This window comes from Dreissena polymorpha, chromosome 5 (assembly GCF_020536995.1).
Source record: "Dreissena polymorpha isolate Duluth1 chromosome 5, UMN_Dpol_1.0, whole genome shotgun sequence".
Classification (NCBI taxonomy): domain Eukaryota; kingdom Metazoa; phylum Mollusca; class Bivalvia; order Myida; family Dreissenidae; genus Dreissena; species Dreissena polymorpha.
In genome coordinates this window covers 112801225-112828939 of record NC_068359.1, presented here as the reverse complement: position 1 = coordinate 112828939, position 27715 = coordinate 112801225, and the positions used below count along the sequence as shown (strand labels likewise).

At 35.9% G+C, this 27715-nt stretch overlaps 1 protein-coding gene across 5 annotated transcripts; it reads left to right on the top strand.

The window, feature by feature from the left end:
• Positions 1 to 459: 459 nt before the first annotated feature.
• Positions 460 to 26058, top strand: LOC127880919 (twinfilin-1-like). 5 transcript variants are annotated; one of them, XM_052428427.1, is made up of 10 exons: positions 460 to 614; positions 6716 to 6793; positions 7061 to 7112; positions 7515 to 7641; positions 9442 to 9537; positions 10339 to 10443; positions 22236 to 22361; positions 22661 to 22811; positions 23761 to 23882; positions 24804 to 26058. In XM_052428427.1, exons 1-10 carry the CDS (start codon positions 590 to 592, stop codon positions 24948 to 24950), a joined length of 1029 nt encoding a protein of 342 aa, XP_052284387.1. In that variant the 5' UTR covers positions 460 to 589; the 3' UTR covers positions 24951 to 26058. The 5 variants fall into 5 exon arrangements, with proteins under 5 accessions (XP_052284387.1, XP_052284384.1, XP_052284388.1 ...); XM_052428424.1 differs by lacking the exon at positions 22236 to 22361 and adding an exon at positions 14531 to 14656; XM_052428428.1 differs by lacking the exons at positions 22236 to 22361; positions 22661 to 22811 and adding exons at positions 14531 to 14656; positions 14970 to 15120.
• The last annotated feature ends 1657 nt before the right edge of the window (positions 26059 to 27715 follow it).

Genomic DNA, 27715 nt, shown 5'->3' with positions numbered 1-27715 from the left:
TTAGAGGAGTTTTGCATTCAAAGAGAAAATACTATTGTGGTTATATGTCAGTCATTCTTTATTTCGTAATAAAGGTTTTTATTTTATGCCTTTTGTTGGTGTTTAGAGAAATATGAAATAAAACTGATATTTCACTATTTCAAGCAGTGAAAAATAACAGCGAAAATTATCGATAGTTTTCACTGTTTTACTATGAAATGACGTCATTTTTTGACGAAATAACGTCATTATACCAGCGAAATTCTCCGGTTAAACTCTTTTACAATGTAAATAAACGGGGAAAGAAACATAAAATCAAAAGAAAATTTGTTACATACATTTCTGAAATCTAAAAGTTTAAACATTGGTGTGAATTTCACACCAAAGTTTAAAGCTTTATACTTCAAAAAGGTGCTGATTTACTTGTTATATTCCATGCATTTATATAACAAAATAAGCCGATTCTGTTTTTGAAAGGTTTCACAAATGGAACACCACAGTCAGAAGAAACAGGGAAAGTACGGTAGAGTAAATTATTTACCCGTCACGTGACCTGTAGGGTGTTTACATTTACTTCCGTGTTTGGTTCTTTTACTGTTCAACTCAAAAGATGTCTCATCAAACTGGAATAACAGGTAGTCAAGTTTTATTTTGAGTTATATTTAAAGTAATAAAAGTTTTTTTTTAAAATATTATCAATATTATTTAAGAAATTCTAAATAACTTCTTCATTTATAAAACTTACTGACATTCCGGATTGTTTAATATTCGGATAAAATTTACTAGAGTCTATACAAATTCGATTCCTTGTTTTAAATATCTCTCAAATACTGTAAGTGTTTCCATCATCAGTACTTTCCTAGTATTTCAATTGGTCGTCAGGTAGATATTTTGAACACTTGGCGTGAAGAGTCCATGCCTGCTCCTTAGTTGAAGTGAGCATCCCTACATATGTTGCTTTGATATTGAATACAAACTTTGCTTTACCAGACCCACATTGAATAAAAGAGAACAATACTTTTTTTGCAGTCTTCTGTTCTTCTTACGTTTGCTGATAATCTCGATTTTGTTCAACACAATTCAGGGCTTTTTATCTTGATTTCGGGAAAGGGCCTAGCCTTCTGTTTTGAAAAAATAGATCAAAATTCCCAATGTCAGCTTGAAATTTGGGAAAAATGGTATCATTTCTAGTGCTTTCCACTAGAGCTGTAACGATTCGGTTTGATGAATTGAAAAACCGATTCACCGCTGATGATTCGATTTCGATACCAATGCGGCCAATTTCGATTCGATTCACTGCAATACCGATTGATCCGCATTTTAAACCTTACTTTCCAAAACTGTCTTCTTAACGTTCTTGTCATTTGAAATACGTATTGTGATTGGTCAATAGCCAATATGGATCCAATGAATGAATGAATGAATAACATGCCGAGCATTACATCAGCCGGTAAAATGGCTTCTTCAACCATGCCAAAAGACGCACCATCAAAATTAAAATTAAAAGTTTTTCGAACATTGGTTTTCGAAGTTTCTGATGCAAAGGCAACATGAAAAACGTGTTTTCTTGACGTAAGTTAGTAAAGTTACCCATATGGTTTGTTTACTAAACTGTGTGCATTCTGTTAAGAAGTCAACTGGATGTAGTTTATATACTTACATTTTTGTTTGTTGTTGTTTTCTGTTAAACGCATGTGCATTTTATGTTATTCAAGAATAAATCAACAGGATGATGTGTTAAATAAATGTGTTACTCATAAAACAATGTTGCGTTTTAAATTTCAAAAATTAAACACTTAAAGTGTACAACATAATAAGTTAATAACAAATACCAAACATATTAATTCATGCTCTTGGCAAACCAAACATGAAAAAGTTTTCAAAATAAGCAGCAAATAGTTAAATTTGAATTGAACTGAAAATAATCGAATCGGACTATTCAGTATCGAAATCTAATCGAATGATGGGTGAATCGTTTCAGCTCTACTTTCCACAGGATTTTTGTCAGGCACCCAGGGCTGATAGGGGTGGCTTGTGAGGGGTGTCCCCTCCGGACATTGATTTTTTAAAAATTTAACGTGTTAATTCACGTTCTGTGGTGCGTTATAACTCAAAGAAAAACAGCGTCAAAAGACGTCATTTGGTGCGCTATGACTCTTTAAGAAAATCCCTCAGTCATTTAAAAATATATATAATTTTTTATATTGTTTAATTGTTTTAAAACTTTCCCGCACAGATAGTAAAATCCCGACTCGAACGATTCCCCAATTCATCCGTTTTAACCCAACTCTATTACTGTATACTTACTAATTTTCAAGTTTCTATTTATTACCCGATAATTCTGTTTATTCCGTTTTTATAAATCACTTTCTTGTAAATATTTATGATAAAAGCTCTCAATTATTTCTTGAACACAAACCTTGCCATTTTCTATAGTATCAAATAAATTTTGAGTGACTATTTATAGATTTGATGAAATATTGCCTCTGAACATGCATCAATCCCCTGACGTGTTGTGTGCTTGTTAAAACGCTCAATACACGCACGCTTTTTATGCAAATGACTCAACGTTGTACATGCTGCATAATTTTCGTGCTCTTTTTAATTGAGAAAAAGATTCGACACAAAATAAATTTGCACTGCTAATTTGAAGCAAGAATATTTTAACGTTGTGGTATTTTATGTGGTAACATTTACATTCGGAAGTGTGTTTGGGATTAAAAAAGGCGTTAACATCGACTTACGGGAATGCGTTTCGGATTACAAATTTGATTATTCCCATTTGAGATTTCATCAAATATTAACAGTTGCGTTATCAATTCAACGATAATTTGTTTAAACACTTTACGAGTCGAATATATGTTTTGACGGAATTATACATGAAATTCACATTGTCCACGAGGATTACGGCCGGTTGCCATCATCAGTCTTCTAAGTATTGATTATCGGACGAAACATTTACAAGTGTGCGTAGATTTATTCAACGAAAATTTGTTAAAGCGCATTACGTGTCGAATAAATGTCAGAAAAACGGGGTGAATCAGTTCTATAAATGGACATGATGAAATATACATGTACTTGAATTTAATTGTTATCGCATAATTGTAACCCGGAGTTATTTGCACAACTTACTCGCTGTAAGTAATTAATTGTTTGCCACTTGCAATTAATTTCTCATATTCATTATTAGTAATAGGTAACACTTATTTACGGTAAAAAGGTGTGATGAAGATGCCCGAAACCGTCTTTAATGTACTGTACTGTACTAGTTACCAGTTTTATATTACGTTTATGGTACAACTTCTTGCTAACAGGGGTTTTTCTGCCTATTTTGGGAAAACGAGTCTGACCAAATTGGGAATTTTTTATCGACAAAATTAGCCATTTTGGGAATATTTGCTTCGATTAAACTGCTCATTTGGGAAAAAATTGTGAATTTATCATGCTTAAATAATTCAGTGGTTTAACAAATAAATTTGTTTTTATTTGTTATTTTGTCTTCTTTATATAAACAGATGCAATATTGGGCATGTTCAACGTTTATTCAAGTACTGCAGTTTTGTTTTTCAGTTACAGTTACACTCTGAGATAAGAACTGTAGAGCCAAAACTTTATAGCAGATATTTTTGACCAAAACAAACACTGGTTAGTCACATAAGTTATAAGACACTTCATTCTTTAAAAAAAAATATAAAAAATTTGTTTATTTTTTTTGGAAATTGGGATTTTTTAAAATAATTTCGGTTTGGGATCGGGTCCGTTTGCTTTGGGAGTGCCTCCGTTTTCCGGAGGCGCAGACAGTGCTGAAAAAACCCTGGCTGATCATGCTGCGATAAACTCTTACTTCGTGCCCGACATCAATAAAAAATAATGGTATAGTTATCAGTGGATTATTCATTACCCCTTGTGGTGTTTATGGCGATTACTTGTGAAAGTAGGTACCGAGTGCTCTTTTAAAACAGGTAATATTGATATATTTAATAGAGAAACCTTGATTTTTTTTTACAATCTCCACTTTCTTTTACTGAAAAATACACTGATTGGAAAATTTCAAGCGCCCCGGGGACTCTGATTTCGAAATTCAAGCGCCCCGGCGAGGGATCGTTAAATGGCCTGTGGAAAGCCCTGATTTCAAAGATATGGGGAAGGGGCCTATATAATGCCATTGCTCAAGAGGAAAAAAGCCCTTATTACTTTTTACTTTCAACATTGATAATGTTGAGTCCTTAAATTTGTGTTAACAAACATTGACATGAAGTTGCTCAGCCAAGCTTTATAATCTGTGTGCAGTGATGATTTATTGATAGAAAACACTTGAATTTAAGCAAAGATCTGTGTGTGACAAGATCAATTACAAGTAAGCGTATGCAATTTCAGATTTGGCGAGTTGAATTGGCAGTTTATTATCAATACTTATCAAATTAATTAACTTTTTTTTCTTCACAAGTATTCATTTTTATAAGCATTTTTTATTTCTAGCAATTAATTACTTAACACATTTGTAAAAATATGAACATAACAAAACACAGGCTAAAGGAAAGATCTTGAAGCACGAAAGGTTAGGGGAGCTGGTAGTTTCATGAAATACTAGTAGTAACTGTTAATATTGTATGTCATTTTGTAAGGATTTTAAAGGGTCTGGCTATCTTTGCACTGGCAGTGGGTTTTCCAAATCTAGCCCTTTCCAGAGTAAATTTATTGATAACACCTTTTCAATTATTGACAATATACAATACTGGCTTGATAAACGTTCAACAATTGATGCACATTTGCTTATACTCTGTCTCATTGGCAGACTGGTTGGCTGTAGTGAAACAGACTCCTTAATTGTCTTGATTTTGTCAATAAATAACACTAGTGTGCAATCTGAGAGTGTGTTTATTTTCGAAATAGACTTTTTTTGTCAAGAACTGAATGTTTTTTTTTTAAGTATATGTAAACATATAAATATATATAAGCAGAATTGTTGATTACCAAAATGTCTGTTGTGTATTTTTTTTAAATCTGAACAGACCTGAACTATTGATAAGAAAATGTGTCCCAATGGTCTGAGTCTATGACTGAATTGTTGCTGATGGCACAGTATAATATATATTATGAGAAAGAACATTGAAGAAAGTACATAGGCTTGTTATCAATAATTCCTACATGCATTTTTAACTGTTCCCACTACAACTTTTATATAGGTCTGCATGAACCCCCTACTTTGAAATGTTTGGGGGGACCCAGCAGAATTTAAGGAAACAATAAAAAAGGAAAGTGTTTATTGTTGTTACATGGCAAAGATTAATCACTCATATTAGAGATGTGTTCAGTAAGCAACACCAATGATAAGTTAATGTATTGGGTTTTTAAAATAAAGCTTTCATTGACAGGAGAGTGTATTCTCCCAACGCAATAAGTCGATTACATGGGTGTAAATTTCATATGAAACTTTATAGATATGTTGTTCTGTGCAGAGTTATGTCTGTCACTTATGTTCCCTTAAACTAAGGCAAATTTTAGATACTAACATGTGCTTTGTGTGAAGTCTGTTAACTCTTTCAGTGCGGGAACCGAATTTTGAAGGCCTTTGCAAACAGTTTGGATCCAGATGAGACGCCACAGAATGTGGCGTCTCATCAGGATCCAAACTGTTTGCTATTCTGATAGTATTCTTTAAAAAAAAATCGAATAAAATGCTAATTTTAGAAATTCAGCAGACGACATTATAGCAGACGACAAATTTCCCAGCATGCAAAGGGCTAAGTTATCTGTATATCATCATGAAACTTTATAGATGTGCTGTGTTACAGTTTATACTATGTAGAAAACATTGTTTTAGTGTAGGTTGCGATATTTTTTGCAAAGTTATGTGAAACAACATCTAAAATAACGTTTCATGATGATTTGAAGTACACCATGATCTAAGTATCCAAAATGTGCTCAATGTTCAAGGGCACATAAGTTAGTTTTGAATCAATAAATATTGGTGCCACCTGAGATTTTCCAGATAACCCATAAATAAGTAATTAACATTTAAAATTTCGTGTGTGACATTATATATATAGTCTTATATGCAGAAGTACACAAGATACAGCATTGTTAGAGCCAATTTTTTTTAAGTTGTATTTTGATAATTCCAAGACAATTTATTTGAGCAGTCAATGTCTCCATGCTGTCATCAACATTGGCCGCTATCAATATTAGCTTTCATTGGTTTAGGCCATCCTGACCCGACCTTATTGGTAGTCATGATCAAAAGATTGTAACTGGCACATGTTACTTAAAAACAAGATCATGCACTAAAGTATATTTCAATTTAATCTGTTTTTAAAACCCCACATTTTTTTACCTTAGCTTTTCATAAATCTATTTTGATATGCCATAATAAATTAAGCATACACAATACATGTATGTTGATATTTTGCAGCTAGAAGCTATCAATCATTGAAAATGCATGACAAAAACAACCTTTTTCATGTGTTTAATGAAATAGTGCTACACTCTTAGGGGTAAGGTAACCCACGTTAATTTTAATTTTAATTCACTTATACAAATTTCAAAATAATTCAAAAGTCAAAAGACACAACACGCTATAATGGCCAACCATCTTCAGGGATTTATAGGCATATTTCCTACTAACTGTGTTAAAAATGCTTCTTTGGTAATGTTTTCAATTTAGCTTATTTCATGAGTGATTTGTATTTTGTATTTTGTAACATACATTTGATGAGTTGTCATCGTTCTTTTTCAGCCTCTGATGATTTGAAAGAGTTTCTGTCTCATAGCCGTGATGGAGGCTACAGACTCATCAAAATAGCAATTCAAGATGGTATTTATTGTAACTTGTGGATATATTATTTGTTATTAGTCGATTTAATGTGCTGTACATGTTTCATTGTTGTTTTATGTAGTTGCCAAATAAATTTCAATTCACAACATCTAAAAATAACAGAGGGGATAAAATTGTCCTGACACTGCTGTAGAACATTTAAATGTGCAAAGAACAATAATTAAATCATGACAAATGTTTTGGATTTTAATATATGAATAAAAATTCTTTACACACATCTCATTTGTTGTTTATTTTAATTTGCAGAGAGACTGGAACTAGCTAACAGTGAAAAACCTGGCGGGACCTGGGAGCAAGATATCCTTTAGAAACATAATCATCTGCTTCTGTTCAGCTAATACATCTGTTGTTAACTAAATGTTTCTTGTGCGGAATTTCCAGTTGTACATGTATACTAAATAAACAGCTATATATGAGTGTTCATTGAACAGGTCCATCCTGACAATCCATATCAATTAGTAAAACAACAAATATATTACAATTTTGTATAATATATATTTTTCTTGTATGGAAATGTTTGTAACGGAAGTCTCTTCTAAACAAAAATATAATTAATGGGTATAATCTCGTCCCAGAAAAGGGCATGTGGACTGCACAGGTTAATTTAGGAAAGTATTTTACGAACATGCATGAAGCATGGGTTTCCCTGAGATTGGCTAATTTCTGTGTTCAATGTGATACCTTAACCTATTCATGCACACTATAACAATTTAGTCCTTCCCCAGTTGGAAGAAAAACAACCCTGCTATATACTCTACAGGCTGGATTCAAAGAACAATCAGGGATATGAATGGATCTTCATCGCATGGTCCCCAGATTTTTCACCGGTAAGCATAACATGTCATAGAGTGAAACAGTTTTAGAAGTACTTAGTACCGTATATAATTATTTAATAAGGGGGCTTTTAAATTTATCAAGGTGTCTGCCTAACAACCGGGTGGTCACGGGTTCTTTTTGTGGAGTGTTCTTTAGATTTCCCCCAAAGATACCAAGCACTGGTTCTAGGTCCAGGAAACAGACTCAAGAGTGTTTCAATAAGTCTGAGGCTTTCGATGCAATCGCGCTAATATTGCTTAAAACTGCTATAAGCATCAAGTGCACATTTTACTGTAAAGTGAACACATTTCTGTATGATGTGTAGTGGTCAACATAAAATGTTGAATACCTTTGAAGTTAAATTGTCATCACTTGCAAATAATCGATGCCAAAGTAACCTAACTATTATTTAACTTTTTTTTTCTATTTATTAAAATCATTTTACTTATATCTTTTATCATATATGCATAATAATTATACCCCCATTACCATTGGAAATGGGGGCTATATAGGAGTCACTTTGTCGGTCGGTCTGTCCCAAAATTTCATCCGATCTTCACCAAACTTGGTCACAAGTTGTATCTAGCTGATGTATAGGTCAAGTTTGGATATGGGTTATGCTGGGTCAAAAACTAGGTCACGTGGTCACTTAGTGCGTTTAAAACCGAAAGTTTGTCCGGACCATAACTATGTCATTTATCATAAGATTTTAACATGACTTTGTACATTTGTTCACAATCATGGGATGGTGTGTCATGCGAAAGAAGTACGTCAATATCTCCAAGGTCAAGGTCACATTCAAGTTCAAAGGTCAAAATGCTTGTTCGGACCATAACTATGTAATTTATAGTTACATTTTAAAATAACTTGGTACATTTCTTCACCATGATGGTACGGTTTTTCATGCGAAAGAAGAACGTCGATATCTCCAAGGTCAAGGTCACACTTGGAGTTCAAAGGTCAAAATGCCCATAAATGAGCTTGTCCGGGGCCATAAATTTGTCATTTATGGCGAGATTTTAAAATCATTTTGCACAATTGCTCACCATTATTGGATGGTGTGTCACGCGAAAGAATAATGTAGATATCACGAAGGTCAAGGTCACACTTAGAGTTCAAAGGTCAAAAATTGCCATAAATGAGCTTGTCCGGGCCATAACTATGTCGTTCATTGTAAGATTTTCAAATTACTCGGCACATTTGTTCACAATGATTTGACGGTGTGTCATGCTAAAGAAATGCGTCAATATCTCCAAGGTCAAGGTCACACTTGGAGTTCAAAGGTCAAAATGGCCATACATGATCTTGTCTGGGCCATAACTATGTCATTCATTGTGAGATTTTAAAATTACTGGGAACATTTGTTCACAACCATTTGACGGTGTGTCATGCGAAAGAATTACATCGATATCTCCAAGGTCAAGGTCACACTTGGAGTTCAAAAGTAAAAAATTGCCATAAATGAGCTTGTCTAGGCCATAACTATGTCATTTATTGTGAGATTTTAAAATGACTCTGTACATTAATTTTGTTCACAGTCATTGGGCGGTGTGTCATGCAAAAGAATGCAAGAGTTCAAAGGTCAAAATGGCCATAAATGATAATGGCATAATAATTCTTAAAAATTGCCATAAATTAGCTTGTCTTGTTTTGTGAAGACAGCATGCAAAATATTCTGTGTCAATGCAGCATGTGGGGGTATACGTCACGTCTGTGACAAAGCTCTAGTTCTAAGCAAACACATGTAATAGCAATGGTCACACAAAATTATTAGAAAATGCTTTTTACTGGCCCTGACTGTGATATTTTAGGTGAAGGAAAAAATGTTGTATGCAGCCACACGGTCTACCATGAAGTTAGAGTTTGGAACTGGCATAATAAAGGAGGAACTGTTTGGGACTGTTGAGGTAGATTTAAATGCTAACTTGAATTTTTAGAGAATTAACGTTGTTAGAAATGCAGGATTGGAAACATTTCTGCTTTTTAAAAGTGAATGAATCTTAATGAAAATTAGCAGAATGCTAATATTGACAATATCCAAGGAAAGTGGAAAATTTTAATCTGGGGGGGGGGGGGGAACAAATACTAGCTCAACGGGTCAATTCTTAACAACTTTTCTAGATGCCTCACTTATGATTTAAATGAAACCTGGTCACACTGTCAACTTAACAATATAAGGCCAAGTTCAATTGTGTGGGTCAAAAAAAAAATCTTAGAAAAACCTTGTTAAAACCTCAGAAGCCGCATTAATTATAAGGTTTATATAAAAAATTTTAATTATATTTACTATATCAAGTTTAAGTTGAAATCTAGGTGCGTCAAAAGTAATGTCACAATATTAAATCTTAGAATATCCTTGTTACATCTTTAAAAGCCACATTTACGACTCAATAGTGATGTAACGTGGTCAGAACTTGTATCTTGACAATATGAAAACCAAGTTTAAATTTGGGTAAAGTAAGTTAAAAAAACTTCAATAAGGCACCAGAAAATATTAAAAAAAACAAGGAAAAAAATGGGTGTGGGGTTCTTGGCATGAATGTTTAACATAATAAATTAAGGTACATTGGTATTGTGGGTAAACATATGCTAAGCAAAAACAGTTGAAGTGAACATAAGGAATGATTTAGTGTTCAAGAATGTAATCCAGCTACATTAAGGCTCACAATCTATGGCTGTGTTCTTCATGTCTGTACATGTTTACCCAGGCTGACGTGACCCTGGTGGGGTACAAGAAGCACCTGGAACATCAGAGCTCCAATGCCCCCCTCACGGCCGCAGAGGAGGAACTGAAGTACATCAAGCAGAATGAGGTATAAGGGGTTTTGTTTTGCCTCCTGTCAGATTAGATTCCTGTGAGGATGGTAGAGCATTTTTCAGGTCAAGGTCAAGTTAACTGTTACCCTGTGAGGAGGGTAGATAATTTTATAGGTCAAGGTCAAGTGAACTGTTACCCTGTGAGGAGGGTAGTGCATTTTCCTGGTCAAGGTCGAGTTAACTGTTAACTTGTGAGGAGGGTAGGGCATTTTCCAGATCAAAGTCAAGTGAACTGTTACCCTGTGAGAAGGGTAGAGCACTTTCCAGATCAAGGTCTAGTGAACTGTTACCCTGTGAGTAGGGTAGAGCATTTTCCAGATCAAGTTCAAGTTAACTGTTACTCTGTGAGAAGGGTAAAGCATTTTCCAGATCAAGTTCAAGTTAACTGTTACTCTGTGATGAGGGTAGGGCATTTTCCAGATCAAGTTCAAGTTAACTGTTACTCTGTGAGGAGGGTAGGGCATTTTCCAGATCAAGTTCAAGTTAACTGTTACTCTGTGAGGAGGGTAGGGCATTTTCCAGATCAAGTTCAAGTTAACTGTTACCCTGTGAGGAGGGTAGGGCATTTTCCTGGTCAAGGTCAAGTTAACTGTTGCCCTGTGAGGAGGGTATTGCATTTTCCAGGTCAAGGTCAAAGTAAACTGTTACTCTGTGAGGGAGGGTAGGGCATTTTCCAGGTCAAGGTCAAGTGAACTGTTACCCTGTGAGGAGGGTAGGGCATTTTCCAGGTCAAGGTCAAGTGAACTGTTTCCCTGTGAGGAGGGTAGGGCCATTTTCAGGTCAATGTCAAGTTAATTGTTACCCTGTGAGGAGGGTAGGGCATTTTCCAGGTCAAGGTCAAGTGAACTGTTACCCTGTGAGGAGGGTAGGGCATTTTCCAGATCAAGGTCAAGTGAACTGTTGCCCTGTGAGGAGGGTAGGGCAATTTCAAATAAAGGTCAAGTTACCTGTTACCCTGTGAGGAGGGTAGGGCATTTTCCAGGTCAAAGTAAAGTTAACTGTTAGCCTGTGAGGAAGGTAGGGCAATTTCCAGGTCAAGGTCAAGTTTACTGTTACCCTGTGAAAAGGGTAGGGCATTTCCCAGGTCAAAGTAAAGTTAACTGTTACCCTGTGAGGAGGGTAGGGCATTTTCCAGGTCAAGCTAACTGTTACCCTGTGAGGAGGGTAGGGCATTTTCCAGGACAAGGTCAAGTTAACTGTAATCCTGTGAGGAGGGTAGGGCATTTACCAGGTCAAGTGAACTGTTACCCTGTGAGGAGGGTAGAGCACTTTCCAGGTCAAGGTCAAGTGAACTGTTACCCTGTGAGGCGGATAGAGCATTTTCCAGGTCAAGTGAACTGTTACCCTGTGAGGAGGGTAGAGCACTTTCCAGGTCAAGGTCAAGTTTACTGTTACCGTGTGAGGAAGGTAGATAATTTTCCAGGTCAAGGTCAAGTGAACTGTTACCCTGTGAGGAGGGTGGAGCATTTTTCAGGTCAAGGTCAAGTTAATTGTTACCCTGTGAGGAGGGTAGGGCATTTTCCAGGGCAAGGTCAAGTGAACTGTTACCCTGTGAGGAGGGTAGGGCATTTTCCAGATCAAGGTCAAGTGAACTGTTGCCCTGTGAGGAGGGTAGGGCAATTTCAGGTAAAGGTCAAGTTAACTGTTACCCTGTGAGGAAGGTTGGGCAATTTCCAGGTCAAGGTCAAGTTAACTGTTACCCTGTGAAAAGGGTAAGGCATTTCCCAGGTCAAAGAAAAGTTAACTGTTACCCTGTGAGGAGGGTAGGGCATTTTCCAGGTCAAGCTAACTGTTACCCTGTGAGGAGGGTAGGGCATTTTCCAGGACAAGGTCAAGTGAACTGTTACCCTGTGAGGAGGGTAGAGCACTTTCCAGGTCAAGGTCAAGTGAACTGTAACCCTGTGAGGCGGGTAGAGCATTTTCCAGGTCAAGTGAACTGTTACCCTGTGAGGAGGATAGAGCACTTTCCAGGTCAAGGTCAAGTTAACTGTTACCGTGTGAGGAAGGTAGATAATTTTCAAGGTCAAGGTCAAGTGAACTGTTACCCTGTGAGGAGGGTGGAGCATTTTCCAGGTCAAGGTCAAGTAAACTGTTACCATGTGAGGAGGGTAGGGCGTTTTTCAGGTAAAGGTCAAATTGACTGTTACCCTGTGAGGAGGGTTGGGCATTTTCCAGGTTAAGGTCAAGTGAACTGTTACCCTGTGAGGAGGGTAGGGCATTTTCAGGTAAAGGTCAAGTTAACTGTTTCCCTGTGAGGAGGATAGGGCATTTTTCAGGTCAAGGTCAAGTTAATTGTTACCCTATGAGGAGGGTAGTGCATTTTCAGGTCAAGGTAAAGTTAACTGTTACCCTGTGAGGAGGGAAGGGCATTTTCCAGGTCAAAGTAAAGTAAACTGTTACCCTGTGAGGAGGGAAAGGCATTTTCAAGGTCAATATATTGATTACCCCGTGAGGAGGGTAAAGCATTTTCCAGGTCAAGGTCAACTTAACTGTTACCCTGTGAGGAGGGTAGGGCATTTTCCAGGTCAAGTTAACTGTTACCCTGTGAGGAGGGTAGAGCATTTTCCAGGTCAAGTGAATTGTTGCCCTGTGAGGAGGGTAGGGCATTTTCCAGGTCAAGGTCAGCTTAACTGTTGCCCTGTGAGGAGAGTAGGGCATTTTCCAGGTCAGTGTCAAGTTAATTGTTATCCTGTGAGGAGGGTAGGGCATTTCCAGGTCAAGGTCAAGTGAACTGTTACCCTATTAGGAGGGTTGGGCATTTTCAAGGTCAAGTTAACTGTTATCCTGTGAGGAGGGTAGAGAATTTTCCAGGTCAAGTGAACTGTTACCTTGTGAGGAGGGTAGGGCATTTTCCAGGTCAAGATCAAGTGAACTGTTACCCTGTGAGGAGGGTAGAGCATTTTCCAGATCAAAATCAAGTTAACTGTTACTCTGTGAGGAGGGTAGAGCATTTTCCAGGTCAAAGCCAAGTTAACTGTTACCCTGTGAGGAGGGTAGGGCATTTTCCAGGTCAAGTTTACTGTTACCCTGTGAGGAGGGTATAGCATTTTCCAGGTCAAGGTCAAGTTAACTGTTACCCTGTGAGGAGGGGAGAGCATTTTCCAGGTCAAGGTCAAGTTAACTGTTACTAAAACAAAAAAAGCACTGTCTGCTTAAAAACTTGAATGTTAATGTAGGTGTTCTTAGTGTGTGTACCGCTGCTTAGAATGTTCTCTTCTTCATGCTTTTACCTAGTCATTAAAGAAACTTTAGTCATTTGCCCCACCTGGGAAGTATCACTGGTTTGTTTATTACCGCATCTCCTAAAAATGTGGTGCTGCAGATTATCGGCTATGTAGAATTTTCATATGAGATCACACCTTATTGGAAATCAACTTATATGGTGAGATTTCTGTGTACTGGCGTAATGGTCTTCGCCCAGCGGTGCTTGTAAACCAAATGCAGATATAACAAAGAAAAAATTCCATAGATATAGTTAATTCTGTATGATAGTGGAAAGGTATACATACCAGAAAACATGTTTTACTGTGTATAATATGTATGCTAGTGACATTTAAAAAAAGAAGATTTATTTAAGTTTTACATACATATTCTGTATATTATATTAGATTCTCAAAGGTTTAAGATGTTATAAACTGTTAAATATTGATAAAGTAAAAATTTCGACACATTTAATACTTCCACTCAAATTCAGTCGCTCAATATGCTGTTCTAACACACAAAAAAGAACTTTATTTGCTGCAATATGATTAGCTTCACTTCTAACAGTAAGCAATGTCATAGACTAACATTCTTATTCCTGAACTAATTGAAAATGTTGACATATTTAATGAGCCGCAAAATGTAAAAGTGGGCCTGCTGCCATATGTTCAGACCAGCCTGTTCAATCCTGCAGTCCGTTCAGACGCTACCCTTTCTGACATGTAGTCATCCAAGACATTGAAGTCTCATCAGGGGAATGTGAAGCTCCTGACCAAACTGTATGATAGAACAGGCTGGTCTGAAGCTACTCTGGCTGCATAATGCATAAGACCCATGTTCGCCTGACACGGGTCGAATTATGTCTGTGATTATATTTTTTAGGTTCGCACCGATGTTCACATAGATTCCAAGCACCAAACAATGAAGGGCTTACAGTTCCCAATCTCGGATGAAGCTGCCCATAAAATCATAGATTTTTTGCAAGACAAACTCACCTATGTACAGTTGGTAAGTGAAAGTTATTTGACAGTATTTTCTCCATGTGGATTAAATGAACTATAGTGTTATGTGCAGTTTGGTTTCCTACTGCTACTAAGTACTTAATCTTACCAAACCATAATTTGCCTGAAGATATCTTGTTCTACCTATAAAATTGACTTCTGTCACCAAATAATAGGGGTAAAGTAATTTGTGCACTGTTAGTAGCTATAGATGTAATAACTGAGTTTTGTTTTACTCATGTTTTAGATAAAAAGTTTCAAAATAATTGTTTAAGTGTGAATGCGGAGTCACAAAGGCTTACAAACTCTTACATTCCTAGAAACTCGACATATCTGGTGAGAGTATTGAGCTGGCTGACAGTGGGAATGTATCAACAAAAGAACTGCCATCCAAGGTTCCTGTAGAAACTGCGCGCTACCACCTGTTCACTTTCAAACACACGCATGAAGGGGATTTCTTGCATTCTAAAGGTAATGATATTGAGTTGGAAACCTTTATTTCAGAATCTGCAACCTGTATTATTCCCCCCTTGGAAGAAGGTGGCAGTTTGGAGTTGCGCTATCTGTGTTTGCAGTACATCCTGTCTCAGCCATAACTTAGCCATATATCTATTGATTCTTAAATAGTTTGGCATGCATGCAAACATGATTAAACTATGTGCATGTGTTTATCCCATCTCCCCCACAGGTCAAAGTTCAAATTTAAACAGCTTCTTAGGACTGAAAGTTTGTTATTCCTCATGCAATTATCAATTAACATTCCACAAATGACCATCATCAGCAGACAGTGTGTATCATTTAAATTAAAATGCATCTATAAACCTCAAAGGTGAAGGTCACAGGGGTCAAAAGTCAAATTTCTCCATTTTTACAGCTTGAAATTTTCTGTCACAAGTTACTTTGACATGTATTGATGGATTTTAATATTAACTTGGTATAAATGTAATCCATCATAACACACAAGTGGAATGTGGGGGCATCCATGTAAACACATGTCTTATTTTTTAATGTTTTACTGTGTATCCATTATTTGAATGATGTACATGATTATTTTGAAACAATTTGAAACATAACAACTCAAAATCAACGAAAATTTTGTACAATATTTCGTAAAATTAAGTTAAACAATTAAAAATCAGTGTTCTTTATGGCAATTGCCGAAATTAACGCCATATGTGGTCTGGTAAAATAGATGTTTGTAGATGCAAAATGCTCGTTTTTATTTATTATTTAAGCATGTATTTTCAAGTTGTCATATGATTATTAGAGTGAGAAAGAAAGTGGAACTCGGATATTAAAGAATACATTAAGGAGACAATCAAATTGTGTTAGTTATGAATACAAAAAAAAGTTATTAGACAAGTACCAGTAAAGATTTCGTGGTTGTTTTGCAGTGTTCATCTACTCAATGCCAGGCTACAAGTGCCCGATCAAGGAGAGGATGCTGTACTCCAGCTGTAAGGGTCCCTTTGTAGCACAGTTGGAGCAGCAGCTCAATCTACAGCTGGAGAAAAAGGTAGGAGTTCTAGAGCAAGGGGGCATATTGACTTCATAAAATGTATATTTGCATCTTTTTATTAAATGAATGGACACTTGTCACAAAACTCGTTTTTATATACTTGGTAGTAGCATTAAAATCCTTATTATTAAACTGGACAAACCAGTATCTCTATACATATGAGCACTATTGATAACAGTACTGTTGTATAGTAACATTTTTATTAAAGCGTTCAATTTGTGCTGGCGTGAGTTTGCATACCACTTGAGAATTGTATAGCAAAACCATTTTTTGGCATTCATGATATTTATGCCCCCCTTCGAAGAAGAGGGGGTATATTGCTTTGCTCATGTCGGTCGGTCGGTCGGTAGGTCGGTCCGTCCACCAGGTGGTTGTCGTATGATAACTCAAGAACGCTTGGGGCTAGGATCATGAAACTTCATAGGTACATTGATCATGACTCGCAGATGACCCCTATTGGTTTTGAGGTCACTAGGTCAAAGGTCAAGGTCACGGTGACCCGAAATAGTAAAATGGTTTCCGGATGATAACTCAAGAACGCATACGCTTAGGATCATGAAACTTCATGGGTAGATTGATCATGACTCGCAGATGACCCCTATTGATTTTGAGGTCACAAGGTCAAAGGTCAAGGTCACGGTGACCCGAAATAGTAAAATGGTTTCCGGATGATAACTCAAGAACGCATACGCCTAGGATCATGAAACTTCATGGGTAGATTGATCATGACTCGCAGATGACCCCTATCAATTTCGAGGTCACTAGGTCAAATGTCAAGGTCACGGTGACCCGAAATAGTAAAATGGTTTCCGGATGATAACTCAAGAACGCATACGCCTAGGATCATGAAACTTCATGGGTAGATTGATCATGACTCGCAGATGACCCCTATCAATTTTGAGGTCACTAGGTCAAAGGTCAAGGTCACGGTGACCCGAAATAGTAAAATGGTTTCCGGATGATAACTCAAGAACGCATACGCCTAGGATCATGAAACTTCATGGGTAGATTGATCATGACTTGCAGATGACCCCTATTGTTTTTGAGGTCACTAGGTCAAAGGTCAAGGTGACCTGAAATAGTAAAATGGTTTTCGGATGATAACTCAAGAACGCATACGCCTAGGATCATGAAACTTCATAGGTAGATTGATCATGACTCGCAGATGACCCCTATTGATTTTGAGGTCACAAGGTCAAAGGTCAAGGTCACGGTGACCTGAAATAGTAAAATGATTTTCGGATGATAACTCAAGAACGCTTTTGCCTAGGATCATGACACTTCATAGGTACATTGATCGTGACTCGCAGATATTGATTTTCAGGTCACTAGGTCAAAGGTCAAGGTCACAGTGACAAAAATCGTACTCACACAATGGCTGCCACTACAATGGACAGCCCATATGGGGGGCATGCATGTTTTACAAACAGCCCTTGTTTTTCTTAATGCTTTCACCAGCATATCATTGCAACTACATATAAATGAGTGTGTGAAAAGTTGGAATATAAAGGGGTGTTAAAATTTTTATTACCCGGAAATACACTCACTATGCCATTTTAGTTGTAAGAATATTGGATGATTTTGTGACTTTAGGTGTGAAGATGGAGACATGCTTTTTCCCCACTATGTACTTTACAAGTATTTCATTTACCATTTTGTGTGGATATGAAAAGATGTCATTTAAGGCTGGGGAATTGTGCAGCTGAATTTCTGATTTTGTCTTGTAGCATTGGAACTGCCTTTTGTAATAAGGAGAGAACTAATCTGATGCAGATAATTACAGGTTCCAAAAAATCATGTTTCCTAACCAGTATCTTGAATTTTCTTAATACAGATTGATTGTTTGTTCCATGTGCATATATCTAACATTTTCATATGAAACATTTGTATTCTTTTATTTCTGTGCAAAGTTCATGCAGACACTTTGGAAAAAAAAACATTGACTCTCACCTAGGAAGGGCAGCTTCAACTTTAAATCTCTAAATTATGGAAGTTAAACAGCAAAGTTATTCTTCCGTAACAATTATTGATGTTTCATGACAGGTTCTTTATTTTCTCTTTCCTATCAGCTCGAGATAGACGACCCAAATGAGTTGACGGAAGAATACCTGTATGATGAACTTCACCCAAAGAAAAATATAGCAACGATGAAATTCGACAAGCCACAGGGACCACAGAAACGTGGTCCGCGAAAACTTCTGAAAAATACTGAATGAATTAGAGACGTTTTTAGGATACTGTGATTTTATTGTTATTATAAATAGTTTAATGGTTGCTTGGTGAACTTGCTATTCCAAATAAAAACCTCATTGTTATCAATATCACTCCTTCATGTAACACATTTTTAAATGTCAAACTGATCGCTTGATTTTATACATTTTATTTGTTAGTGTACATATTGAACTAGTGTGTTCGTATTGTAGTTCTATTGTGAAACACTTGAATTCACAGGTGTAAAGTTGTGCGCATATGCGCGGTCTTTATTTCGTGCAATGTATTTTTTGGAACAAAAGAACATTAAAAAATAGATGTTACAACCAATCTGGCAACATGCCAGTGAAATGCCGCTTTAACACAGCTTGGTTATTGTAATAAACATGTGCACTGGTCTAGATGGGATAAGTCAATTCATTGTTAGGGAACCATGTCGAATGCTGGTCACATATTATAACGTAGACACAGATGTCTTTTGTTACATACAGTCACACGGACACATTGTTAATTAGTGAAAACTGTATAACATTAACAGTCCATAAAGGTCTTGCAAATTTTTTACCATTTGCACATTTCTTACTTGCAGAATGCATTGAACCTGTTCAATGGTAAATTCAGTAAAGCGGTCATAATTCACAAAATGGAAAAAAAATTAGACCTAAGAGACATTTAGTGTTTCCACAGTATTACTTGGATTATCACAATCAGTATGTAGAAAGAAAGAGAGCCTGGAGTACAAATTCAGGGCATTAAATATCATATTTATCTGTTACTTGTGTTAAAATAAACTTGATTACAGGAAGTATATAACATTTATCTATAATAAATAATCCAAAGGTCTACATATATACTTTTTTTTCAGAAAAGTGTTTGGGTACTTACAAATAATTTACATCAACTATGGATTGGATTTTTATTTATTTGCTTGGTCAATAACTTTATACCAAGTTTTACATTTTTTATACCATGTTTGACATTGATTTGCTTTGTTTGTTTTGCAAAAATTGTTCAAATGAAGACTGACAACCTGGGAGCTTTTAATACATCATGTTGTGTTTTATATTACATGTACTTGAAATCGGTTTGTCATGTTTGTTATTTTTGTTGAAACATATCTCAAGGTAAACCATTTAGGGATGGATTGTTTTTACATGTTAAATAAAAAGTCAACCTCTGTTGGAGTCTGCATGTGTCGTGTGCTTCCCTTCATCTGGTCGTACAAAGATTTAAATATTTGTTAAGAATCCGAGTTTAATAATATAATAATTACTAATTTAAACAAATTGAAAAAGAAGTGCTAGTTTGTACCAGATTATCAGTAGTATAGACATATTTTTACAGTTGAATTGAGTTCATATTATGAACATCAATATCTATCAATAAAGCTGTTTGTAAATAGATGTTTGAAAAACTTCACTTTTTGTATCACTGTCTTTTGCCAATTTATGAATTCAAATAAATACTAGAGAAGTTGAATAAGGCTTTATGTTGCCTTATCAATTGTATTATTGCCACTTCCCTGGGAAAATAACTGTTTTCAAAAAGCACTTGCTTTATGGCTATATGACCAACGTCTTGCAAAAATGGTTCTTAACACCATAAGTGACAAACCTTCCTTCAGACCAGACTGCACAATCGCAAGACCAAGAAACCTTGGATGACTGAAGTGGACAGCGTTGCTCCTGGCCAGACCTTGCTTCTGCACAGGCTTGCCTGGAGCTATGCTGGCCGCATATAGCATTGGACATTTTTGCATGACATCGGTATTATGAAGATAAAAATCTTTATAGATGCTAAGTCTTGCATTAAATGTTTACTGCATTAATGCTGTATGTTTGTTTAAAAAAAGGCTACAATTGACTGTATACTTACAGATTTCTTTTGTTTTTTAACGCGTTATATTTGTACATGATTTTTTAACAAAGACCTGAAGGACATCTAAGAAGCAAACCAAGTATTTAAATTGTTGTGTGCATATTTGAAAAATAATGTGTTTTACTTTTAGCTATACAGTACGCATTTGAAGCACATTTGCTTGTTGCTAGATTCGAACCTTCTCAATGTAAAATGTGTTCAGATTCACTATCATAAAAAAACAAGATTATTATATTGTTTACAAACTGACAAATGTTTGGGAAAAAACTAACAATTTTAAGTCCTGACTAAAATTTCACTAAACATGTGTTAATGACTATTTGATGATGCATTAAAATTTAAGCATTTATTAAGACATTTACAAACACCTATTTTATTTAAGTCACTTTGGTGTGAGGATACACATCGCAGATACATGATGAAACCTAAAACAAGAGGGCCAAGATGGCCCTAGTTCGCTCACCTGAGAGGAGTCGGTTCATTCAATCTTTACCAAACGTCAAACTTGACCTAGATATTGTCCAGACAAACATCCTGGTATAGTTTCATCATTATTGAACCAAAACTCTGACATATGGAGTGATTTTGTTTTTGTAAGATTTGACCTGGTGACCTATATTTTGAGTTGACCCCCCTTACCAAACATCAAACTTTGCTTACAAAAATAAATATTATGACCAAGATTCATAAAATCTGAAACAAAATTGTGACCTCTAGAGTGTTTACAAGGATTTTGTATAATCTAATGAAAATTTGGACAATCTAAAGGCAATAATTATGGCATTAATTATGTGATATATATAAAACCAATCTTTTCACCCAAGTTTCATGATGATTGGGCAAAAAATGTCACTTCTAGAGTGTTCACAAGCTTTTTATGCCCCATTTCGAAGAAGAGGGGGTATATTGCTTTACTGTTACCCTGTGAGGAGGGTATAGCATTTTCCAGGTCAAGGTCAAGTTAACTGTTACCCTGTGAGGAGGGGAGAGCATTTTCCAGGTCAAGGTCAAGTTAACTGTTACTAAAACAAAAAAAGCACTGTCTGCTTAAAAACTTGAATGTTAATGTAGGTGTTCTTAGTGTGTGTACCGCTGCTTAGAATGTTCTCTTCTTCATGCTTTTACCTAGTCATTAAAGAAACTTTAGTCATTTGCGCCACCTGGGAAGTATCACTGGTTTGTTTATTACCGCATCTCCTAAAAATGTGGTGCTGCAGATTATCGGCTATGTAGAATTTTCATATGAGATCACACCTTATTGGAAATCAACTTATATGGTGAGATTTCTGTGTACTGGCGTAATGGTCTTCGCCCAGCGGTGCTTGTAAACCAAATGCAGATATAACAAAGAAAAAATTCCATAGATATAGTTAATTCTGTATGATAGTGGAAAGGTATACATACCAGAAAACATGTTTTACTGTGTATAATATGTATGCTAGTGACATTTAAAAAAAGAAGATTTATTTAAGTTTTACATACATATTCTGTATATTATATTAGATTCTCAAAGGTTTAAGATGTTATAAACTGTTAAATATTGATAAAGTATAAATTTCGACACATTTAATACTTCCACTCAAATTCAGTCGCTCAATATGCTGTTCTAACACACAAAAAAGAACTTTATTTGCTGCAATATGATTAGCTTCACTTCTAACAGTAAGCAATGTCATAGACTAACATTCTTATTCCTGAACTAATTGAAAATGTTGACATATTTAATGAGCCGCAATATGTAAAAGTGAGCCTGCTGCCATATGTTCAGACCAGCCTGTTCAATCCTGCAGTCCGTTCAGACGCTACCCTTTCTGACATTTAGTCATCCAAGACATTGAAGTCTCATCAGGGGAATGTGAAGCTCCTGACCAAACTGTATGATAGAACAGGCTGGTCTGAAGCTACTCTGGCTGCATAATGCATAAGACCCATGTTCGCCTTACACGGGTCGAATTATGTCTGTGATTATATTTTTTAGGTTCGCACCGATGTTCACATAGATTCCAAGCACCAAACAATGAAGGGCTTACAGTTCCCAATCTCGGATGAAGCTGCCCATAAAATCATAGATTTTTTGCAAGACAAACTCACCTATGTACAGTTGGTAAGTGAAAGTTATTTGACAGTATTTTCTCCATGTGGATTAAATGAACTATAGTGTTATGTGCAGTTTGGTTTCCTACTGCTACTAAGTACTTAATCTTACCAAACCATAATTTGCCTGAAGATATCTTGTTCTACCTATAAAATTGACTTCTGTCACCAAATAATAGGGGTAAAGTAATTTGTGCACTGTTAGTAGCTATAGATGTAATAACTGAGTTTTGTTTTACTCATGTTTTAGATAAAAAGTTTCAAAATAATTGTTTAAGTTTGAATGCTTACAAACTCTTACATTCCTAGAAACTCGACATATCTGGTGAGAGTATTGAGCTGGCTGACAGTGGGAATGTATCAACAAAAGAACTGCCATCCAAGGTCCCTGTAGAAACTGCGCGCTACCACCTGTTCACTTTCAAACACACGCATGAAGGGGATTTCTTGCATTCTAAAGGTAATGATATTGAGTTGGAAACCTTTATTTCAGAATCTGCAACCTGTATTATTCCCTTCTTGGAAGAAAGTGGCAGTTTGGAGCTGCGCTATCTGTGTTTGCAGTACATCCTGTCTCATCCATAACTTAGCCATATATCTATTGATTCTTAAATAGTTTGGCATGCATGAAAACATGATTAAACTATGTGCAAGTGTTTATCCCATCTCCCCCACAGGTCAAAGTTCAAATTTAAACAGCTTCTTAGGACTGAAAGTTTGTTATTCCTCATGCAATTTTCAATTAACATTCCACAAATGACCATCATCAGCAGACAGTGTGTATCATTTAAATTAAAATGCATCTATAAACCTCAAAGGTGAAGGTCACAGGGGTCAAAAGTCAAAAGTCAAATTTGTCCATTTTTAAAGCTTGAAATTTTCTGTCACAAGTTACTTTGACATGTATTGATGGATTTTAATATTAACTTGGTATAAATGTAATCCATCATAACACACAAGTGGAATGTGGGGGCATCCATGTAAACACATGTCTTATTTTTTAATGTTTAACTGTATATCCATTATTTGAATGATGTACATAATTATTTTAAAACAATTTAAATTTGTATGTTTTAAGATCCATTACTACTCAAAATCAACAAAAATTTCGTACAATATTTAGTAAAATAAAGTTAAACAATTAAAAATCAATGTTCCTTATGGCAGTTGCCGAAATTTTAACGCCATATGTGGACTTGTAAAATAGATGTTTGTAGATACAAAATGCTTGTTTTTATTTATTATTTAAGCATGTATTTTCAAGTTGTCATATGGTTATTAAAGTGAGAAAGAAAGTGGAATTCAGATATTAAAGAACACATGAAGGAGACAATCAAATCGCGTAAGTTATGAATGCATAAAAAAGTTATTAGACAAGTACCAGTAAAGATTTCGTGATTGTTTTGCAGTGTTCATCTACTCAATGCCAGGCTACAAGTGCCCGATCAAGGAGAGGATGCTGTACTCCAGCTGTAAGGGTCCCTTTGTAGCACAGTTGGAGCAGCAGCTCAATCTACAGCTGGAGAAAAAGGTAGGAGTTCTAGAGCAAGGGGGCATATTGACTTCATAAAATGTATATTTGCATCTTTTTATTAAATGAAAGGACACTTGTCACAAAACTCGTTTTTATATACTTGGTAGTAGCATTAAAATCCTTATTATTAAAATGGACAAACCAGTACCTCTATACATATGAGCACTATGGATAACAGTACTGTTGTATAGTAACATTTTTAATAAAGCGTTCAATTTGTGCTGGCGTGAGTTTGCATACCGCTTGAGAATTGTATAGCAAAACAATTTTTTGGCATTCATGATATTTTTTCTTAATGCTTTCACCAGTATATCATTGCAAATACATATAAATGAGTGTGTGAAAAGTTGGAATATAAAGGGGTGTTAATATTTTTATTACCCGGAAATACACTCACAATGCCATTTTAGGTGTAAGAATATTGGATGATTTTGTGACTTTAGGTGTGAAGATGGAGACATGCACTTTCCCCACTTTGTACTTGACATGTATTTCATTTACCATTTTGAGTGGATATGAAAAGATGTGATTTATGGCTGGGGAATTGTGCAGCTGAATTTCTGGTTATGTCTTGTAGCATTGGAACTGCCTTTTGTAATAAGGAGAGAACTAATCTGATGCAGATAATTACAGGCTCCAAAAAATCATGTTTCCTAACCAGTATCTTGAATTTTTTTAATACAGATTGATTGTTTGTTCCATGTGCATATATCTAACATTTTCATATGAAACATTTGAATTCTTTTATTTCTGTGCAAAGTTCATGCAGACACTTTGGAAAATACACATTGACTCTCACCTAGGAAGGGCAGCTTCAACTTTAAATCTCTAAATTGTGGAAGTTAAACAGCAAAGTTATTCTTCTGTAACAATTATTGATGTTTGGTGACAAGTTCTTTATTTCCTCTTTCTTATCAGCTCGAGATAGACGACCCAAATGAGTTGACGGAAGAATTCCTGTATGATGAACTTCACCCAAAGAAAAATATAGCAACGATGAAATTCGACAAGCCACAGGGACCACAGAAACGTGGTCCACGAAAACTTCTGAAAAATACTGAATGAATTGGAGATGTTTTTAGGATACTGTGATTAGATTGTTATTATGAATATTTTAATGGTTGCTTGGTGAACTTGCTATTCCAAATAAAAACCTCATTGTTATCAATATCAGTCCTGTATTTAACACATTTTTAAATGTCAAACTGATTGCTTGTTTTTATTTATATATTTTATTTGTTTGTTTACATATTAAACTAGTGTGTTCGTATTGTAGTTCTTTTGTGAAATCACTTGAATTCACGGGTGTAAAGTTAAGCGCATAAGCCCGGTTTTTATTTCGTTCATAGAATGGTAGGAAAATGAGACCTCGAAGAAATTTAGTGTTTCCACAGAATTACTTGGATTATCACAATCAGTATGTAGTAAGAGAGACTTGAACACAAATTTAGGGCATTAAATATCATATTTATCTGGTACTTTGGTACTTGTGTTAAAATAAACTTAATTACAAGAAGTATATTACATTTATCTGTAGTATATAATCCAAAAGTTTTTTCAGAAAAAGTTGATTGGGTACTTACATTTAACGTCCTTTCAACTGTTGATAGGATTTTCATTTATTTGCTTTGCCAATGACTTTATATACCAAGTTTGACATTTTATATACCATGTTTGACATTGATTTGATTGGTTTGTTTTGCAAAAAAAATTCAAATGAAGACTGACAACCTGGGAGCTTTTAATACATGACCTTGTGTTTTATATTACATGTGCATGAATTTGGTCTGTTATTTTTGTTGAAACATATATCAAGCTAAAACCATTTAGGATGGATTGTGTTTACATGTCAAATAAAAAATCAACTTTGTTTGCAGTCTGCAAGTGACGTGTGCTTCCCTTCATCTGGTCGTACAAAGCTTCAATTATGTGTTTTAAATCCGTATTTAACAATATTATAATTATTAATTTTAACAAATTGAAAAAGAAGTGCTTGTTTGTACCAGATTATCAACATTATAGACATATTTTTAACAGTTGAATTGAGTTCATAATATAAATCCACAATATTTATCAATAAATCTGTTTGTCAATAGATATTTGATAAACTCCACTTTTTGTATCACTGTCTTTTGCCAATTTATGAATACAAATAAATACTAAAGAAGTTGAATAGGTCTTTATGTTGCCTTATCAATCGTATTATTGCCACTTCCCTGGGAAAATAACTGTTTTCAAAAAGCACTCGCTTTATGGCTATATGACCCACGTCTTGCAAAAATGGGTCTTAACACCATAAGTGGCAAACCTTCCTAAAGACCAGACTGCACAATTGTAAGACCAAGAAACCTTGGATGACTGAAGTGGAGAGCATAGCTCCAGGCCAGACCTTGCTCCTGCACAGGCTGGCCTGGAGCTATGCTGGCCGCATATAGCATTTGACATTTTCGCAGGACGTCAGTATCATGAAGATAAAAATCTTTATTATGCCCCCCTTCGAAGAAGAGGGGGTATATTGCTTTGCTCACGTCGGTCGGTCGGTCCGTCCACCAGGTGGTTGTCGTATGATAACTCAAGAAGGCTTGGGGCTAGGATCATGAAACTTCATAGGTACATTGATCATGACTCGCAGATGACCCCTATTGATTTTGAGGTCACTAGGTCAAAGGTCAAGGTCACGGTGACCCGAAATAGTAAAATGGTTTCCGGATGATAACTCAAGAACGCATACGCTTAGGATCATGAAACTTCATGGGTAGATTGATCATGACTCGCAGATGACCCCTATTGATTTTGAGGTCACTAGGTCAAAGGTCAAGGTCACGGTGACCCGAAATAGTAAAATGTTTTCCGGATGATAACTCAAGAACGCATACGCCTAGGATCATGAAACTTCATGGGTAGATTGATCATGACTCGCAGATGACCCCTATCAATTTTGAGGTCACTAGGTCAAAGGTCAAGGTGACCCGAAATAGTAAAATGGTTTCCGGATGATAACTCAAGAACGCATACGCCTACTAGGATCATGAAACTTCATGGGTAGATTGATCATGACTTGCAGATGACCCCTATTGTTTTTGAGGTCACTAGGTCAAAGGTCAAGGTCACAGTGACCTGAAATAGTAAAATGGTTTTCGGATGATAACTCAAGAACGCATACGCCTAGGATCATGAAACTTCATAGGTAGATTGATCATGACTCGCAGATGACCCCTATTGATTTTGAGGTCACAAGGTCAAAGGTCAAGGTCACAGTGACCCGAAAAAGTAAAATGTTTTTCGGATGATAACTCAAGAACGCTTTTGCCTAGGATCATGACACTTCATAGGTACATTGATCGTGACTCGCAGATGACCCCTATTGATTTTCAGGTCACTAGGTCAAAGGTCAAGGTCACAGTGACAAAAATCGTACTCACACAATGGCTGCCACTACAATGGACAGCCCATATGGGGGGCATGCATGTTTTACAAACAGCCCTTGTTGATGTTAAGTTTTGATTGATGTGAGGATACACATCGCAGATACATGAAACCTAAAAAAAATCCATATGCAGTTGACAAGTTATAAAGGTTGTGATCAAAGTGTATGTGATCATGAAGAAACTCATGAAATGCCAACATTTGAATTTTCTGTTTTTGTATTATAAGTTCCACTAGCCAAAGACCACCTACCATTACTGTTCATCATTGGTGCATGTTTGTGTTCATATTTGTTAAAAACAAGTTTAGAACTGCAAGGCCCTAGGCTGGTTTTGTTTAAACTGTTCTTTTATGATTAAGATGAGTACTGTAGGAATGGCGATATATCTTATAGTGCAATTTCA

Excerpts from the sequence above, each read along its gene's own strand:
- LOC127880919 (XM_052428427.1), top strand. The coding sequence starts at position 590 with ATGTCTCATCAAACTGGAATAACAG. Across the intron at positions 615-6,715 it reads TCATCAAACTGGAATAACAG|CCTCTGATGATTTGAAAGAG; the intron begins GTAGTCAAGTTT and ends GTTCTTTTTCAG. Across the intron at positions 7,113-7,514 it reads GGCGGGACCTGGGAGCAAGA|CTATAACAATTTAGTCCTTC; the intron begins TATCCTTTAGAA and ends TATTCATGCACA.